Genomic DNA, 18,752 nt, shown 5'->3' with positions numbered 1-18,752 from the left:
TAACATAACAATCTATTCCCGGGTGAAAAACAACTAGCACCTGCATAAACACTAAATCTATCCCCTGAGAATCAGTGAAGAAAATATGTAAACAATTTAAGAATAGAAAGATTCGATGGACAAGAAAAATTCCTTTTACTAGCCAACAGAGTAATTGGCAAGAAAGCTATTAACCAATTGGAGTCACACGACATCTGTAAAACTGTAAAAAAAGGAGAACAGGCAGCAATAAAAAAAACCTTTGATACATTGCTTGGTGTGTCATTTCTGTCTGTCTCTACAATGACAAGAAGGCAAGAGTTTGTGATTCAGTATCTAGCCTGATTTAATGAAAGTTCAACATAAATAAGCCTCTCTCCATGTAAGAGCTATCATAGTATCAAAGAACCACAGAGACAGCCTGGAACCTAAATAACTAACCACTCACTCTTAAACCATTATTACAGTGAGGTAACACCAAACAAATATTAGTTTGCTTTGAATTATCATGCCACTTACGAAACAAATCTAGATCCTTCATACTGTATAAAACCAGAAAAGATATGGAGTCCTCCAGAGGCAGTTTCACCATGGACCTCTGTGTGCCACAGGGGCACAGCTGACTCACCATGGCTGCTCTGGCTCCTGGAGCTCCTCCTGCCCCTCCCTCTCCACTGACCTTGGGGTCTGCGGGGCTGTTCATCTCACACATTCTTACTCCTTTCTTCTCTGGCTGCAATTGCTTTGGTGCAGTACCTTTTTCCTTCTTTATTTTGTTATCCCAGAGGCATTACCACCATTGCTCATTGGCTCAGTCCTGCTTAGCAGCGGGTCTGTCTTGGAGCCAGCTGGTACTGGCTCTGTTGGACACAGGGGAAACTTCTAAAATTCCTCACAGAAGTCACTCCTGTAGTCAGCCCCTGGTACCAAAACGTTGCCTAAGAGGTGGAGATGGGCTTTGTTTCTGGGCCTCTCAGTTCCTGTGGAAGTATCTGTAACACACTGTATATTTTTAAAAAGGAAGTCTCAGTGATAACTTTATGAAACTGGAATTTGATTTCCTTTGGGTTTTTTCTACAATTATCTGTGAATTAAATCAGATGTTTGCCCTTTGATTTTCTGGATGTCTGCTCTGACATTAGAAGTTTGATTTTATTTTTGAATCAGTGAGAAGGAAAAAAAGAGAAAAACCAAAACCAAAACAGCCGCTCAGCAGGTTTCAAGCCAACTCTTCTCAATGTTTCCGTTTGACTTCTAAATGAAAAAGGTTATTGTACTGAATATTGTACCTGAGACAGGAGGGGTAGTTCCTTTTGAAAATACTGTTCTCCCTTTCTAGATGCAAATTTGATCATGAATCACATAATAACGTTTGAAAAGCACTGGATTTTTGGACAGAGACTTAGACTAGGCTTGTTGCATCTTGCTTCTGCTTTGTTTCATTTTTACCCTACTTTCCTCTCCTTGCTTTCCCATTCTGTTTTATAATCTTGTTTTAAAATTTTCCAAATGAGAAGACTTCCTGGCTCTATCCTGGATTCCTGCACTAACTCAGTTTTGGTGCAGCATTTGGTGCTCATCTTCTCCCTCTTCCTTTTTGTGTGACCTTCTACAACAGAGAAATCCCTGTTAGATCTTTTCTACTGAATATGTTACCTCACTTATGAGGCTGTGGTAATTCTTACCTAGTCTGATATATTCATGTTTGTGACCTTTTTAGGTGTCTCCTCTTTTATTTGAATAAAACAAAGCAATTTGTTAAAATATAATCTTGCATAATAATAATGATATTAATATTACTGTGATATTTATAATATATTTATAATATTTTATTAAATAGGGTGTTGGGTAATTTAAATGAACTGTGCTCACATTTTATCATAGTGACTTTTTACTGTCTGTTTGCCTCTCCTTTTCTCTTTTTTTGTTTTATAATTTCATTGCCAAACTCAACACTACTGTTTTGAAAGACAATTGTTATCATTGCTTATATCATTACATTATTGCCTGTATTAGTACCAGTGATTAAACACTTCTATTTTTCCAAGGCTACATCTACATTATTAAGTAATGGAGCACAACAGGAGAGGGTCAAGCTATTAAAGCAGTTGGTATTGAGAGCCCCATAACTAGATTCTGTGTGGTTTAGAAGATTTGCTTCAAATTAGGGCTAGTTTTGTCTCCAGGACTGAGATATGACCCCAACCCCTGATGTTCAAAGATGTCCACAGAGAAGTTTTGTCACAAATCCTTGCTCTCTGTCCTGGGAGATGCTCACTGGGTAAAATGAGAGCATCAGTGCTGGTTGCACATCACTCTTGCCACTGTGGTTGCACAAGGTGAAGGCCAGTGCTGAAAAAACCCAAGGAAGATTGAAATTATTGATAACTGCTTACAAATATCCACAGAGTCAAATTCTAGCTTGCTGGTACCCACACATGTGTCAAAGTGTCATGTGGGATTGCTAAGAAAATTTTTCTGCTCTGATTTCTGCTCTGGTCTACACTGGTGAACAACAAAGCTGTGCGCTTCAACGGAAAACTGAAGAGTGTCCTGGACAGGATCTTTCATTCACAGTGTGCACAGCACATTTGTTCATGCCTGTGCCTTGACCTGGAAATATCAACTTCTCATGGTTTTAATCCAGCATTGCTCACAGTCACAAGTGAAACTGTAGCCAGGCAGAATATGTTAACACTGCCTTTGCTGCATATGCAGAAACATGAGTTTGTCTGTCCAGAAACTGTTCAGACATCAACTTTCAAGTGGATCTTCTAATCATATTTCCAAATTTTAAATTTCCAAGCAGGAAGATCATAATCCTACATATGAAACACGAGGTAATCAAATAACAGGCATTTAAACTTCATGCTGAAAAACAAAGTGTATCATTTATACAAAACAAAACTTTTATCACACCTTTTCATAGAGAATTTAGGTTCTTACTTGGCAAAACTTGCATTGAAACCATGGGGACTATTTATGAAGAGACTGCAACATCGTTCTTAGTGTCATTTTGGTACCAGACAGCATCCTCCTACGCTTTGAAGTTGATCACATTTTCTTATGATGAAAAACTTCACAAGGTTTCCCCGCCTGACAAAATGTCTGGGTTGATAGCTGTGGCTGAAAACACAACCATGTCTTACAGTACCTTTTAAACTGCCTTTGTAAAACAGTTGACAAATAGCTTCAAACACTTTTCCAGGCTTAAATATTTCTGAAGTGTGACAAAACACAGTGAGTCAGAGTAGAGGAGGAAGCCAGTTGGGAAGTTCCAGGCAGAAATATTTACTGCTGTTAGTGATGGCACCTATTCAACCTTCAAATAAGCAAAACATTTTTTATTTTGCAACAGCTTCATTACTAACATACAGCATATTATTTTAAATTCCTGACTATCAGCAACATAAGAACTTGCTGTGATTTCCATGGAGCAGTTAAAGCACTCCCAAGCTGTATATACAGTGCCAAGAAGCCTGGGTGGTCCTCAGTCCATGGAGCTATCTCCTGGACTGGTTTATCTCCAAAGCACACAAAACCAGATGTGTTCCCTGTGGGAGGTCTTTAGGCATCTGGCAACACTACTCAGCCTTCATCATGTTGTATTTCTCAGTGACGTCCACGGAGTTTTTCCCAAGTCAGAGCGAACAAAACTGCTTGACAAAACCCTGCCAGCACAAAGTAGCTGAAGTGATTGTGTCATGGATGTGCTGTGTATGATGGCAGAAATGAGGCAAACTGAAGTTGACATGGGTTACTGCCAGGCTGGTATTGATTTCTCTAGATAAGAAACAAGACGTTAAGAAGGGGAGAAAAACATCTGACCTACACACAGATCTAAGGACACCTAACTTCCAACCTTGGTCCTGACAGTGAGGACCTGCATCACTGTCAGCCAGGTCATCACTGTCACTCCCTACATCCCTCACTCTACAGCAACACATCCCATCTGGGTCTTAAATTTACCACACCAAGATTTCTAGGAGTCTGCTGGACTTCTAGGTGAAGGGCACAACTATCATTGCTTTCAGCAGTGACTATGATGAATACCCAATTAAAATGTATTTCTGCTGTTTCCTATACTGGGAGGGTTTGAAGACAGCAGCAACAGAACAGTCGGATCTGTGATTTGTAAAAATTCTAAAATATATCTCAAATATACATTTCATCTTGCTCTAGATATAAATTCCATAAAGATTTTTTAACTAGTGGACTACTTACAACATGTAAATGTAAACATATATGTAGCTTCCACAGCAGCAGGTGTAACAGAAAATTAATTTAAGGTGACAATATTACTCATAGAAATGATTTAGGCTACTGTCCTCTCATCTTGAAATGATTAAATTCTTATTTGCCATAATAAACCAAATATTATTATAGTTCTGAATATCTGTGTTGTATATACAACCATAACTCACTGTGGATTTCAGCAATAGCTTTTTTTTAAGATGCAGAGAGATCTACAGCTTTAGCTGATGTTGTGTTGAGGAATACAGAAAGCCAAGATTTGATTTCATGCTAAATAATTCAACAGATTTTTCTCAGTATAACAATCATCTTAATATGGATGCCATATTTCATCTGTAAAATATGAAGTGTTCATCTGAAGTGCAGATGAAAATCACAGTGAAGTTTCACTGTGAGACTGCAAAAAATCAAAACTAACTAGGCAACTCTTGCTATGAATCATCACAAGGGAATTTTTTTTGGTTTTTTTGCCTTTCAAATTTGTCACTATTTGGCTTATAGAGATTTCCATGTTACATTGCCATGAACCAATTCATAAATGCTGAATTAATGCCAACATTTTTGTTGACTTACCATAGGCAGGATTAGGCCTTACATCATCAATGTAACTAGTCAGGCTTTGAATTTGGAATGCTTAGCAGCAAATGCTTAGCAGCAATGGAAATGAAAGCATGACTAGATAAAACTCCTCCAAAGTCACGAACCAATGCTGAAAGCTCCTGAAGGAAAATAAGAACTGTCATTGCAGTTGATATGATCAAATTTATTGAGTGAATCAGAATTCCAGAAGACAATTGAGTTCTCCCACTCACTTTCACAAGCCCCAGATTTCTCATATTATCAGAAAAATGTCTGAATAAACAAAATAACTAACAGCTGTGAGTTTGGATAATTTTGAATCCTTGATTAATGAAGACTAGGGATTGTGTTCATTTTATGTAGTGTTCATTGTATCAAGTGGGCTCTGGATTGAATCTATCTATTCCTTAGAGGGAAGAGCATTTCTGTATTTTTTTGCAGTTTTCTACTGTTGCTTTCCCATATTCCCATTTTGTGACTAAAATCTGTCATTTATCTAGACAATCAGACACTGCCAGTGCCGGCAATGACTCACCTCATCCACTAGGGAGGATTAGCGCTCCCTGGAGATCCCTTCCAGCCAACTCTGTATGTTGAAGCAGGCAGCCAGCTACTAACTCCAACCACAGCTGTTGGCATTTCTTATATTTTATGAGTGCTTGCAGCATGAGCTATGGACATACTGTGTACACAGTATGGAATGTACAATAGGTTTATGGGTGTACATGACTTAGTTTCTAACCTAACACCACCGTCACACACAACTGTGCTTTATTTTTATGAGACCTGAATCACTTTTCTTACTTCTTGACTTACTAGAGTTAAGTCACAGGGCCTCGATGTATGTGTTATGTAAAATCTGAAATCCCAACAGTCAGTGAGAATTTATGCCTGGTGTAACTCTGGTGCCTTCAATAGACACAGATGAGAGGACCTTGGATCGACAGCTGTTGGATACGAGCTTGTGAAATGTCAGAGCTGGAAACTTGTTCAGTTCTGTACAAACACTGTCTGAACTGTGTGAGTCAACAGCCTCATAGTTCACTGAAGCAAATTGCTTAGGAAAAAAGTTTCAAGCCCATGTGAGGAAGTTTTTCACAGCAACTCTGTGAAGCAGAGCTGGAAAAAGTAGTTTTCTGGTAATCATGAGGTTTTGTAGTTTTTACATAATGGTGAGATTTTAAAGTAAGCATGTATGATTCTAAGAAAGCTGTAAAGGAGCAAAAAGAACCCTCTTTTAAGATTTATTTTCCTTTAGTTTCCCAAATTGTTGCTCCTCATAGAGGTGCTTGAAACAGATTGAATTTAACAGGAATTCAAAGCTATTGTGGCAGCTGTCACTTCTTTTTTTTTTTTTCCTAAATAAGTGACTTATTCAAACTTGCTCTCAGCTTAACTCACTAAATTACATCTGTTTTAAAAAAAATCCCCCTCATCTTCCGAAGTATTTCCCTGAAGTACAGGCCACAGGCTACAGCATGCAAATCATCGGTCAGCTGGTGTGGGTAAACCCTTTTGCCAGAGTTTAAAACCTCTGTCTGTTTCAGGTGTGGACTGGAAGAAATAAATGAGAATGCACGTGGGAAGCAGCAGAGCGGTGCTGCTTTTTCATGGGCAGTAGGGCAGGGGAGCCCTGAGCCTGTGCCAGCCTTTGTGATGTGAATGGCAGGGCTCTCCTGCCCCTGTGGCCCTCTGGCCTGTGCTCCTACATGTGCTCATGTATGGGGTTTGTGTGGCAAGGTTCTGCTAGTGATGGGGTGACAGCGGTGGCTTCTCTGAGAAGGTGCTAGAAACTTCCCCCCATGTCTAGTGGAGCCAATTCCAGCCAGCTCCAAAACAGACGCACTGCTGGCCATGGCTGACCCCATCGGTGATAGCAATAGCACCTTTGGGATAATGTATCTAGAAAGGAAAAAAGGTACTGCACAGAAACAATTGCATCCAGAGAAGAGAGGAATGAAAATATGCGAGAGCAGGCACCAAAGTCAGTGCAGAAGAAAGGGATGGAGGTGCTGCAGGGGCTGGAGCAGAGATTCCCCTGCACCCATGGTCCATGGTGAGGCAGGATGTTCCTGGATGGAGGACCTCATGCCAGAACAGGTGGATGCCCATAGAACGCTCTGCTGCTGAGCAGATTCCTGGCAGGATCTGTGGCCCCATGGAGAAAGGGAGCCCATGCTGGGCTGGCAGGTTTGCTGGCAGGACTTGTGACCCCACTGGGGAGCCACGCTGGAGCAGCCTGTGGAAGGGATCCACACTGGAGCAGTGCATGAAGAACTGCAGCTCCTGAGAAGGACTCACGTTGGAGAAGTCCAAAGGACTGTCTCCCGTGGGAAGACCCACACTGGAGCAGGGGAACGGTGTGAAGAGTCCGTCCCCTGAGGAGGAAGGAGCAGCAGAGACACCATGTGATGAACTGACCGCAGCCTCCATTCCCCATCCTCCTGCGCTGCACTTGGAGAGGAGGCAGAGAAACTGCGAGCAGCACTGAGCCCAGGAAGAAGGGAGGAGTGGGGAGAAGGCGTCTTTCAATTTTGGTTTAATTTCCCATTACCCGAGTCAGATTTGATTGGCGAGAAATTAAGTTAATTTCCCCAAATCGGTTTTGTTTTGCCCGTGACTCTAACTGCTGAGTGATCTCTCCCTGTCCTTAGGTCGATCAGAGAGCCTTTCGTTGTATTTTCTCTCCTTTGCCCTGCTGATGAAGGCAGAGACAAAGCGCCTGATGAAGGCAGAGACAAAGCGCCAGCGGTGCCAGGGTGCGGGTACCCTGAGACCCCTTGTGAGCGTCTCTTCAACTTTTCCCGTGCGTGCTGGGGCCTGGGCTCTCACGGGGATCCCTCCTGAGTGCGGAGACACAGATTCCCTCTGCGGCCCCGAGCCGGGCATGAGCAGCCGAGCGGCCCGGTGTCGCAGCTCCCCGGCTACCGCACGGGGCAGGCGGCGAGGCCGCAAAACCCCGCCAGGCGCCCGAGCACCGCTGTCCCTGAGGGCGGAGCGGCAGGGCCGCGGCGGGCGGGGCAAGGCGGCACCAGGGGCGGGGGGCGGCACCGGGGCCGGGAGGCGGAGGCCGGGCGGGCATGGCCGGGAGGGGCGGCGGCACCGACACCTCCGCGCTACCGGGGCCGGGGGTGGGGGCAGAGCGGCGGCGGCGGCAGCAGCCCCAGCCCCAGGATGCGCTGCCCGGCGCCGGTGCCCTGCGTGGGGCAGAGCGGTGGCAGCGGGCGGCGGGGATGGAGGCGGCCCTGCGGCGCTGCTGCTGGCGGCGCTGGCGGCTGCGCGGGCGGCGGTGCGCGCTGGCGGCCGGGCTGCTGGGCGCCGCCGCCGCCGCGCTCGCCCTCTACTCGGCGCTGCCCGAGCCGGCCCGGGCGGAGGGCGAGGCGGTGACCGTGCTGCTGTGGTGGGAGCCCTTCGGCCGCCCGCGGCCCCTGCCCGACTGCCGGCAGCGCTACAACATCAGCGGCTGCCGCCTTAGCGCCGACCGCAGCCAGTTGGGCGAGGCGCAGGCAGTGCTGTTCCACCACCGCGACCTGGCGCGGCACGGCGCCGAGGGGCTGCCCCGAGGGGCCCCGCCGCGGCCCCCGCGCCAGCGCTGGGTGTGGATGAACTTCGAGTCGCCGTCGCACTCGCCCGGGCTGCGGGGGCTCGCCGGGGTCTTCAACTGGACCATGTCCTACCGCCGCGACTCGGACGTGTTCGTGCCCTACGGGTGCCTCTACGTCCCGCTGGCGCCCCAGCCCTTCGTCCTGCCCCGCAAGACGCGGCTGGTGGCCTGGGTCATCAGCAACTGGAACGAGGAGCACGCCCGGGTGCGCTACTACCGCCAGCTGAAGGAGCACCTGCCCATCGACGTGTACGGGGCGCGGGGGCTGGCGCTGGCCGAGGGCGGCCTGGTGGAGACCGTCTCAGCCTACAAGTTCTACCTGGCCTTCGAGAACTCCCAGCACACCGACTACATCACCGAGAAGCTCTGGAGGAACGCTTTCTCCGCCAGCGCCGTGCCCGTAGTCCTGGGACCCCGCAGGGCCAACTACGAGCGCTTCATCCCCCCCGATTCCTTCATCCACGTTGACGACTTCCCCAGCCCGCGGCTCCTTGCCACCTACCTGAAATTCCTCGATAAAAACAAGCCCAACTACAGGCGGTACTTTGCCTGGAGGAAGAAGTACGAAGTCCACGTCACCTCGTTCTGGGATGAGCATTTCTGCAAGGTCTGCGAGGCTGTTAAGACAGCTGGGAATCAAATCAAGACTATTCAGAATCTGGCCAGCTGGTTTGAAAGCTGATGCTCCTGGCGGGTGAGACTTGTCTGGACAGCCGGGGCCAAGTGTCAAGGTGTCAGGAAGGATGATTCTCACAGAAATCATTAGCCCAGGTAGTCGGCATTAGCCACAGGAGACTGACATCAGTTGGAGAAGCGTGCAGAGACAGGAAAACAAGCTGTGAAAAGCCTACAAAAGGAAGATTTTTATTAATGAGAAAATTACAAGGAGACATTATGCCAGATGATTCCTAAAGAGCAAACTTAAATTTCCAGAAGTTGTACAGTTACAGAACTTTTAAATTTCTGCACAGCTCAGCATAAATATCTGATGCCAAATTCCTCAGCTGTACAGCTGAAACCAATTTTTGTGGCTATGACAACTTCCTGGACCGTGAAACTTTGCTCACAGAAGACACATGATCAGTGCTGGTTTTCTGTAATACTAAGACAAAAATGAATGTTTTAAACTGTTTTTTATGCGTGTGAAAGCTATTTACAGACAAATTCTGAGCCGCAAGTGTTGAATGTAAGAATCTGATGATACAGTAGCACCTTTTAGCGATGCTTGAAATTGCAGCAGCCAGTTAATAATACTTTGAACCAAATAATTGTTCTGTTTAGGAAAAAGTGTATGGGGGGGCTGAATCTGAGTGGACAGACAGCTCAGATGATGTAAAGTATTTCTCCTTCTACCTGCTGAAACCATAGGCATGTTTATCCTGTATGGGAGTAGATTGGAACTTTAAGTACAGGAAAACAAAGACTGTAAGGAAGAAAGTTGGAACACTTCCACCCTCGCTTTATTCAGGAATTAGAAAATGTTTACAGGTATCTGCATGTTTTTCTCTGCAAAATTATTGCCATACAGGAAAATGCAGGGAAAGGCTCGGAATTGCAGGGGTTTTATTGCTGTATTGAATATATATACAGAAAGGCGATCTTTTTTCTCAAGTATCAGCAGACAGTGCTGTTGTGTAGCAACTCTTTCGATTTTTGGCATGCATTTTAAAAAATTCTGCTGGGGGACAGACTAGTCAGAATGTTGTTTTGTTGTTTTTAAAATCATAATTACCAAAAAAATTCCCAAAACTCCCAAATCACTTCCATTCAGAAAGAAAATCACTGTAGAGAATAAGATCTACATTGTCGGTAAAATGCAGATTGTGTGAGGAAAGAATAGGAAAAGGGAAGGATTTACTATTTTCTCTTCATTTGGTTTTGAGGTCTTTTTGTGGCTCAGTTTTTTAATCAATAAATAGGTTCTTAAGGTAGAACTCAATTTGCTCAGTGCCTGTCAAGGAACATTTACAGTCATCATTCCCTTTTAGACTCCCACATTTTGCTGGAGCCATCCTAGCAGTGGATATGTGGTTACTTTTTGGTTACATGTAATCTTGCTCAGCCAAAGCCAGAAAGAGACTTCAGTTACAATTGCACATCCTTGCCAAGCTCAGCCTCCCTGTCTTCTGCAGCTGTGAAGTTTGGTGGCAAAAAAATGGCAGCCTACAAGAGACTTGCCCACCTGAATAAGATATTAATTCTGATGCTTTTTAATCCATGGAGCTACTCAGAAACTTCATTCAGAATAAAATCATGGGCACAGAACAGGTGGGAAAAGGAGAAAGTCAGTTGCAAATAAAAGATGGGCATCAGAACAGGCAACCTTGCTGGCATTTGTGAGTCATATTTAGGTTAGGAAAGGATTAGATTTGATTTAAGCTCTCTGGGATATTGAATGAATGCTTTTAAGATGTATGAACTGGCAATCTGCTGTAATTTATTTGTAGTTAGATGTTCCCCATGATTAGGTAAGCATGGAGCCAGGGATTATTGGAAAAAAAAAACCCTGATAATAATGAAGTTCATTAATAATTTGCACAGTTTTACCAGCTCAGATCTTGCAGGCTTCTCCAATTATTCCCTTCTGCTTTTGTGCAAGGAGGGTTGGCTGAAAGTACTTGATGAACCTTTCTGTTGTCACTGCCAGAGCTGCTGTAGAATATTTACTGGGAAGGGAGTGAAAACAATCTATGCAATGTGGGATGTAGTAGGGATGTTTCCTAATGCTGCACTTTCACTCCAAGAAGTATAAAGTGATTATTTAAAGTAAAAGAGGGGTCTTCATGGTGTGGTCATCTGTTTCTCATCAGTAGTTACTGCTCCCCTAATACTGGGTTTGATATTTTTAAAACTCCAATATAGGTGTAGTATTAAGAGTAATACCCAAATGTCAGGATGATGGGCTCCCTCTCTTCCTTTGAATGTATAGTATTATTTTTTTCTGTTCATTTTTTACCAAAGTTTGCAGAACTGTATACAAAAACACAATCTTAAAAGTAAAGAAATAATATTTAAGATTGCAATACTTTTTATCAATCTGCTGAAACCAGTGCATTTTTTTGAGTCCTCCTAATTTTTTTAGCATTTTGTGAAAGCTTCCAGGCACACAGTTCTTCTGTGTAATCATTAGTAATGCCACCTGCAGAAGATCAGGCTGCAGGAGCATGGGAATTTCCAGAGATTGCAAATATTAATTTTCTTCTCAACGTCTCCAAAAAAAAGAGTTGAAATATTTCTGTAAAATTCAGAAAAGAGCTACAAAGCAATTAAAGCATAGTTTGGGTAAAGTGGTCAAAATTGCATAGTATTTGTAAATTGTACATTGAGGCTTTTCAAGAACTGTATGGTGAAAACTGCAGATTTGTAGTAATTATTGCAGAGCATTTGCATTGGGAGAAGAGAAGCCTTTTCTAATTTCATCATTCTTGCATGGATGTTGCAAATTTGTGGCTTCCCATTTGGGAGGGAACTCAGGCCATGCCTATATCTGCTGAAGTCAGTATTGCAGAATTTCTATAGATCTCTGGTTTTTGGACATCCACACCATGAGCTAAGAGTGTACTGTTACAGGCAAAGGGCTGGCTTTTGTAATGCACTTTGTAGAGCTCTAGTTCAATGATAAATATAAAGTTTGCCTGAACGAACTGGTTTGTACATTGGGTACCAAGGCATTGCAGATGATGTATACAATCCAGTTGTAAAAATTGGGGAAATCTATTTTCTATTTTTAGTAGAAAAATTTTCTTGAATACATTTTGGAAAATTTTTTATCCTATGCCTTAAAATATTGGGGTGGAGGGAGAGAAAGGAAGATCATTATCTTCTGGGTTTTATAAGAAGAAGAATTACCATTACTTTTTGGTCATGATGTAAATGGAATAGAGAATTGTGTGATCCCTCAAATTACATATTGTATCTCAGGGAATTTTATACTGTGAGGTGTCTTGATCTTCATAGAATGAAGTAACTTTATATTAATGATATATATTGACACTCAATAAAATTAAAGTAGTGCAAAACGACCCTATTTTTAGTTCTGTTGTCTGTGTTATGAAAGCTGAAGAAAACTGCTTTCTAAAGAGAATAAATGTCTTTTCATGTTGGTTTAATAAATAAAAGTGGCTGATTGTTTTCAGTGCAGTCAGACTATGTGAGGTTAGGCATGAGACTTGATTCTGCCAGGAGAAAAATATTTTCATAGGAAATGCTGTGCTGAGTTATTTTCTATATGAAAAGGTGCATTTATTGAAGTTGGGTGTTGGAAAAATGTCATTTCAAACAAAATAAAAAAACAAACTTTCTCTTGACCTACAGAGAATTTGAATGTAGTTGGATTCTTTTTGCCCCCCTTAAATTTCAGACTGAGACTGTGTTTATTTTGGTATTCAGCATGTAGTGTTTTATCTTCCTTTTTAGCGACAGTTCATGGTTGTTTTCAACTGAACAACAAAAGACCAAGAGCCAAAAGCTGTTTTCCCTAAGCTTGTGTTGACACTGATTGCTGCACAAGTGTGGCTTACCCCTCTCTTTACTCATCTTCTGTACAGCTTAGCACACAGTACTGAGAAAGCATTTCTGGAAATTCCTGCCCAGCCAGGAAGGGGGCATAGCTACAGACCTTGCTTTTCCCCCTGGGCATAGCTACAGACCTTGCTTTTCCCTGTATCATTCTCACATTTAACTTTTCTAAGTAGAGCTTAAACTGACTGCTTGCTTAGTCCTGCCTGGGGCGGGGGGAAACATTTTTTTAGCTCATTTTCCAGATGGCTCTGAACACTGGGTTTGGGAAACTGGTTAAATATTTTTCTGACAAATATTAGGTACCATTTGTTCAAGCTTGTTTGGTGAGTGTGTGAGTGAATGAGTGAGTTATGCCTGATTAAACTCACACAGCCCTCTATCCAACAGTCATATTAAATGGTGTTTGTTTTAAGAGAGTAAATAACCCTTTGTAGGGTGCACAGACCTGACTCAATCCAAAATCTGTTGACGAGAACAGAGTGACTTAATGTGGATTTAAGTGGTGTTTAACTAAGGGTAAGTCAGGATCCAAGTATAACAGCCTGTTTTTAATCAGTAAAAAAAAGTCATTATTTGAATAACTTGCCTGTAACCAGCTTGGTTTATTTAACCAATTCAGTTTTACAATTTGCATAATTATGTCTTCTGTGTGGTCATTTAAAAAACAATACCCCAGGCCAGAATTTCTGTGTCTTCTTTGCATTCTGAAGATTTATGTTTTTTTAATGATCTTGAGTTAAATACTTAAGCTTAATTATCACACAGTGGCAGCTGTTCCTGGGAGTCTCACCCTGAAATTATCTAAAAGTTAAAAAAGTTAAACTTGTTTTTCAGGAGTGCTTTGAGAGCTGCAGGGATTTCTCACTGCTAAAGGTTCTCAATATGCTCAGGAAGCATTGAGAAGCTAGGACACTCTTTTAATTGAAAAATTTTCTCCTAAGGAGTACATACTTTTCTGAATTCCTTCAATGATTTTAGGTCCTTATAATTGCATAGGTTTAATTTTTGCAACAGATTTAAGGTTGGACTTTATTTCAGGAATGCTTAATATTTTAATAATATTCTTTTTAAAACTATGAAAAATAGTCCCAAATTTGGAACTTGAATTTTTCTCTATTTATCAAACCATCTTTTGAAGTTAATCACCCCATAGGTTGGCTGTGCACATTATGGAAGAAAATTCTGCATTTGCATCCTTGATTTTGTCATGGATGTAAAAGACGCTGTAGATATTTTGGATTATGAGAAGCTGATAAAACAGGAAAACAGAGCATTAGGAATGCCCAAGCTGTGGCCTACTCTGGCTCTGAGATCCTGATCACATGAATGCTTAGGACTGGAAATTGGCCGTCTTGCTTTTAAGCAGAAGGCAGAAAGATGATTGCAAATAAAAAGCATAGATTATCAGATTGTGAATATATTTTGGTGCATTTGTAATGCTGCCAAATATCTTTGTGTAGTATAAACATGATTGATTTATTGGAAGCAAGCACAACATGACTTCATGAAATACAGCAAAATAATTGTCCTAAAGGCAAAGCTGGATTCAAAATGGAAAAATGATACTGGAATGAAAACCAAACTCATGCAATTGTGGGAAAGCATGGGTGGACATTTTAAATTGTTAAGTGGAAACAGAGAATGTCCTTGGAACTGCTGACTCTAGCCCAAACTGAAACCAGAAAACATAGGTTTAGAATCAGGCTGGTACTCATGCTTACATCTACTACTGAATAGGAATGGCCTCCTGAAGTTAAGGCAGAGCTCTGAACATTTTTATTCTCTTTCCAGTCCCAAGTGTATATTTGTTTGCCTTATTGTTGGTTTCCCTTCTCTGTCGTCCGCATGTTTTCCTCAAATGTGCACAGACCTGAGGATGTCTTCTTTAATGTCTTATTACTTTAGAGAAGGAGAGCTGAGAGGAGATAAGTAGTATATGGATGGTTGCTGGAAATTTTGTTTGTATTTTGCAAGAGTCCTGGGGTAAGATCAAGTAAACAATACAAGCTGAATACAAAACAGAGAAGCATGTTTTAGGGCAGCATCTTGTTGGAGACCCCAGCTTGGTCTGAAACATCTCATCAGGTTTTAAGACTGAGACTTTATGCTGTGAGTTTTCTATTTAGTGGTGAAAATTATTGTTTCCCCAGATTGTCCCATTGATGTATTATCTCAGAATCAAAGAATCAAAAGATGGACTATGAACAGAGACAGTAAGTGTGCTGTGAAAAAATTTGTCAGGTAAATTAAAGCAGAGTTTGTCCCGAGTTCAGACTCTGAAAAAGCATATTAATGAGAATCCTTAATTAAAAAAACAGGTTCACCACACTGTCTGTTACGGTGTCTGTGGTGAGGAATGTTTTCTGTGCTGTCTTTACAGTTGGGTCATTTTTATTGCTACTACTGAGGTATTTATTAAAGTGAGGATGAATCCACAGGAGTTGCTGAGTTCTTAGTAAAGAATTTTTTATGGGACTGCTGATAGGGAGGAGATGAAATCTGGTCTCCTGCTCAGAGTCAAGGAGAGAAGCATTCTGGAGCAGCCCAAAAGCACCATCACTGCAGGTAGTGTGAGTGAGTAGCAGACCTGGGCTTCACTCCATGTGGGAGATGGGGAAGATAAAGAAATGTCACTAAAGTAGTGGGTTTTATTAAGATACTGAAGTACTTTGAACCCCATTGCCTAAAGCATTTGAGAAATGCAAGGCACTTCAAAACAGAACACAAAAGGAGACTCTCTTGGTCACAGGCATGGACTTTGCCGAAGTCTGAACATATTCCTATGGATAAAAGCTGCAGAAACAAGCCAGAAATGCCCTATAAGCTTTTTCACAGGTAAGCAGCCAGAAGAGAGCAGAAGAAGAAAGCAAGGACATCACTAAGGCTGTAAAAGAAATAGGTTAGTTGAAAAGTTTGCAGCAGCCTCATTGGCAGCCCCAGTGACCTGACCAGGACAGGGGCTAAGGGAGGATTCCTCTTGGATTTCACATCTGGGAATAATTTTACCCTGAGCGTAGAAGCAAGATCCTTTCAGCTGGGTTGTGTATCATCAACAGAGCACTGAGGAACAAGTAAAGGTGCATCTCCAGTGTTTCAGAAGAAAGATGAATCTCACTCCTCCTCTCGTAGGTGTGTGAGGCAGAGCCATAAGCTGTATTCCTTGCACTGGTTAATGGCTTGTGACATACTGTAGGAAAAATCTTTTTCTGAACATTGCCTCAAGGGCAGAAGTGGTTTTAGGCAACTGTTTTTAAAAGCCAGTGGTCTTAGAACTTGACAAGCTCTCACAACTGTCCAACCTCTTCAGCTGGCTGAACTATAGACTATTTAAACAGTGTCTGCTGGCTGTGGGACAGCTACCCATGCTATTTAGACATCTGAATAGACTTTTTACAGTTTAAAATGCTCAATTTCTTCCTTTTGCTCTGGTGGTTGATGTGTCTACCTGTCACATTTCTGCTATGGATCAACCTCCACATCTTGCTCTCATTTCCCTCTCAAAGGAGTGCTGGCCAGCTCAGCTGCTTGGGCAGGTTAACCTGGACTGGTGGGTTTGGATACTTAACAGAAAAGCAGCATCATGAAACAAAAGGTATATATGTGGCTTTCTCTTTTGCTGGCCTTTTGGGATTGTGGGTAGTGAGGCTGGAGTTGAGCAGAGAAGGAAATGAAATGTAGAACTGAATGATGTATCTTCTTGCTTTACCTAAAGGTAATTATACCCAAAGAATGTTAGAGCTTTTAGAAGATAAGTGTCTCTAAAAGACAAATTGAAGAAATTCTCTCTGTTTTCCCTGTAATGTCCCCCATGACAGTGGTAGAAATCGGGATGGACAAATGTCCATTTCTAATTGTCTAAACAGCTGCTTCTCTGCAAATTCAGATTTGATCCTTGATGGGCTCCGAGCACTCCCTCATCTTGTGCCATGGTTTGTTCACCTGCTTGACCCTGCTGAAGTGCAAGGGGTACTGGACTGTTTTAACCTGCCCTTGAGGCCATCTGCTTTCCTCTGGCAGATGTGTAGGGCCTGGAGGGGACAGTGAACTCTGTGTGTGAGTGCTGGCATCTCAGATCCCATGCTCATATCTGCCTGGGGGAATCCAGAGACAGACCTGACCATACTGTTCAGCTCCTCTCATGTCTCCCTATGCCCCTGCATCTTGTAAATTGTCTTAATACTTGAGCAGAGTTACTTGCAGGCTAGGCTGGCTCTGCCCAAAAGAACAAGAGAGAACAGCAGATCATATCTTGGCACCACATCCTCAATCCACAAGCCAAACCCACAAAGTAGCCCAAATATCTCTAAGTACGCCTTCTATGAGACATCGGATACTTCAGAAAGTCTGACATGTAGGCCACATCCTGTGTGTTTTGTCATTAATAACTTCATTTATTTTGCAAGTGCTACTTTAAAAAGGCAGAGTGTTATATTGGCCAAAGAGAAAGTAGACTGCTTTTTTTCCCTCCCTGATGTTAACTACTGGACTATGTGCAGGCTGCCAAAAATTTCTGGTTGCTTGGGATATTGGTCAGCCACATGGTGCTTGTAATGTCCTGTCCATATCCATGTATCCTGTGGATTTCACAAGTGGTTTTGGAGTATATAAAGTGTCATCAGCTCTTACGCAAATTTCTGCTTCTTATCAGTCTAGACCACAGTGTGTGCTGTGAAGTCAGCAGCTGGAGCAAGACTTTAAAAAACAGATATTTTTCTCTTAGTCATGTCCATCTCTCTTGCTCTAGATTGGAATCTGGGTTTTAAATAATGCTGGAACAGTACACTTACTGCACTGGCGTACTATGCTGTGCTGCTTTTGCATATCTTGCACAGTCTAGAAGCTTTAATGCTGCCACAAAAATATTTGCAAATGAGCAAAGAAATAGAATAGATTTCATGAGTTCAGATGAAACTGACACTTTATAACCCTCAGGTTTAAACTTAAGAATGCAAGGGGTAATTTCAAATGGTTTATCTGAAGTTACATAAATAAAAGGCAACTTAGAGACTGGGAACCTGTTGTCTGGTGTTAGAGTGAGTCTACTGTCACTTCCACCTAGCAGTCTGAATCTGTGCCTTTCAGCTTCAAGACAGACTGGATGAGAGCCCATCTATTAAGTCAGGATTGGTTTGGCAGAACACAGGTGAGAGGTGGGCAACAGATTTCGTCACTTGCTCGTTTTTGCATCTCTTCAGATGAAACCAGAGATCCTAACCAGTGCTTATTTATTTTCAGCTCTGATGTGTCATCTGATGCATATGTGGATTCCTTATGGGTTAATTACAGACTTCAGTTTGAAGTGTGATATGAAAGAGTGCAATAACTGTGGGTTTCCACAAAAGAGTAACAGGGATATAATTGTTATGTTTTACAATGTGTGTGTGTGTTGCAAGATGCTTCACCAGCAGAGATCCTACAGGCAAAGCAGACTGCTGTACCATGAAGGTTTCGACCCGGAAGGACTCAGGCGTTTCACTTGATACTGAAATTGAACCTGATTTGTACATCTGTAGGATTCTGTGTTCAGATTAGAAGCATCTGCTTTGACTCCTGTTCCTGTCCATCCCTACTGCATTCCGCAGGGTGTTCTCAGGAATACTGAAGTACTCTCTTGGACTTGCAGTCAAGATTTACCTATGCACACATAAAGGCTGAAGGAATGTGGCCTGGGTGACTGACAGGTGTGTGAGAGAACAAAAAGATGCCACTGCAGGGGAATGCTGGTTTTGTTCTCACAATCTCGTGATGTTTGCAGCACAATAAAGTCTTAGATATTGAAATGCTGCTTCTGCATCAAAGAGAAGGTATCCATTTG

At 42.5% G+C, this 18,752-nt stretch overlaps 1 protein-coding gene across 1 annotated transcript; it reads left to right on the top strand.

The window, feature by feature from the left end:
* Nucleotides 1–7,892: 7,892 nt before the first annotated feature.
* Nucleotides 7,893–12,713, top strand: FUT4 (fucosyltransferase 4). The gene has a single exon (XM_054269772.1). It carries the CDS (start codon nucleotides 7,893–7,895, stop codon nucleotides 9,096–9,098), a length of 1,206 nt encoding a protein of 401 aa, XP_054125747.1. The 3' UTR covers nucleotides 9,099–12,713.
* The last annotated feature ends 6,039 nt before the right edge of the window (nucleotides 12,714–18,752 follow it).

This window comes from Melozone crissalis, unplaced genomic scaffold, assembly GCF_028551555.1.
Source record: "Melozone crissalis strain CALT ecotype California unplaced genomic scaffold, PUWL_Pcris_2 ptg000008l_1, whole genome shotgun sequence".
NCBI lineage: Eukaryota > Metazoa > Chordata > Aves > Passeriformes > Passerellidae > Melozone > Melozone crissalis.
This window is presented reverse-complemented; position numbering and strand designations above follow the sequence as displayed.

Excerpts from the sequence above, each read along its gene's own strand:
- FUT4 (XM_054269772.1), top strand. The coding sequence starts at position 7,893 with ATGGCCGGGAGGGGCGGCGGCACCGACACCTCCGCGCTACCGGGGCCG.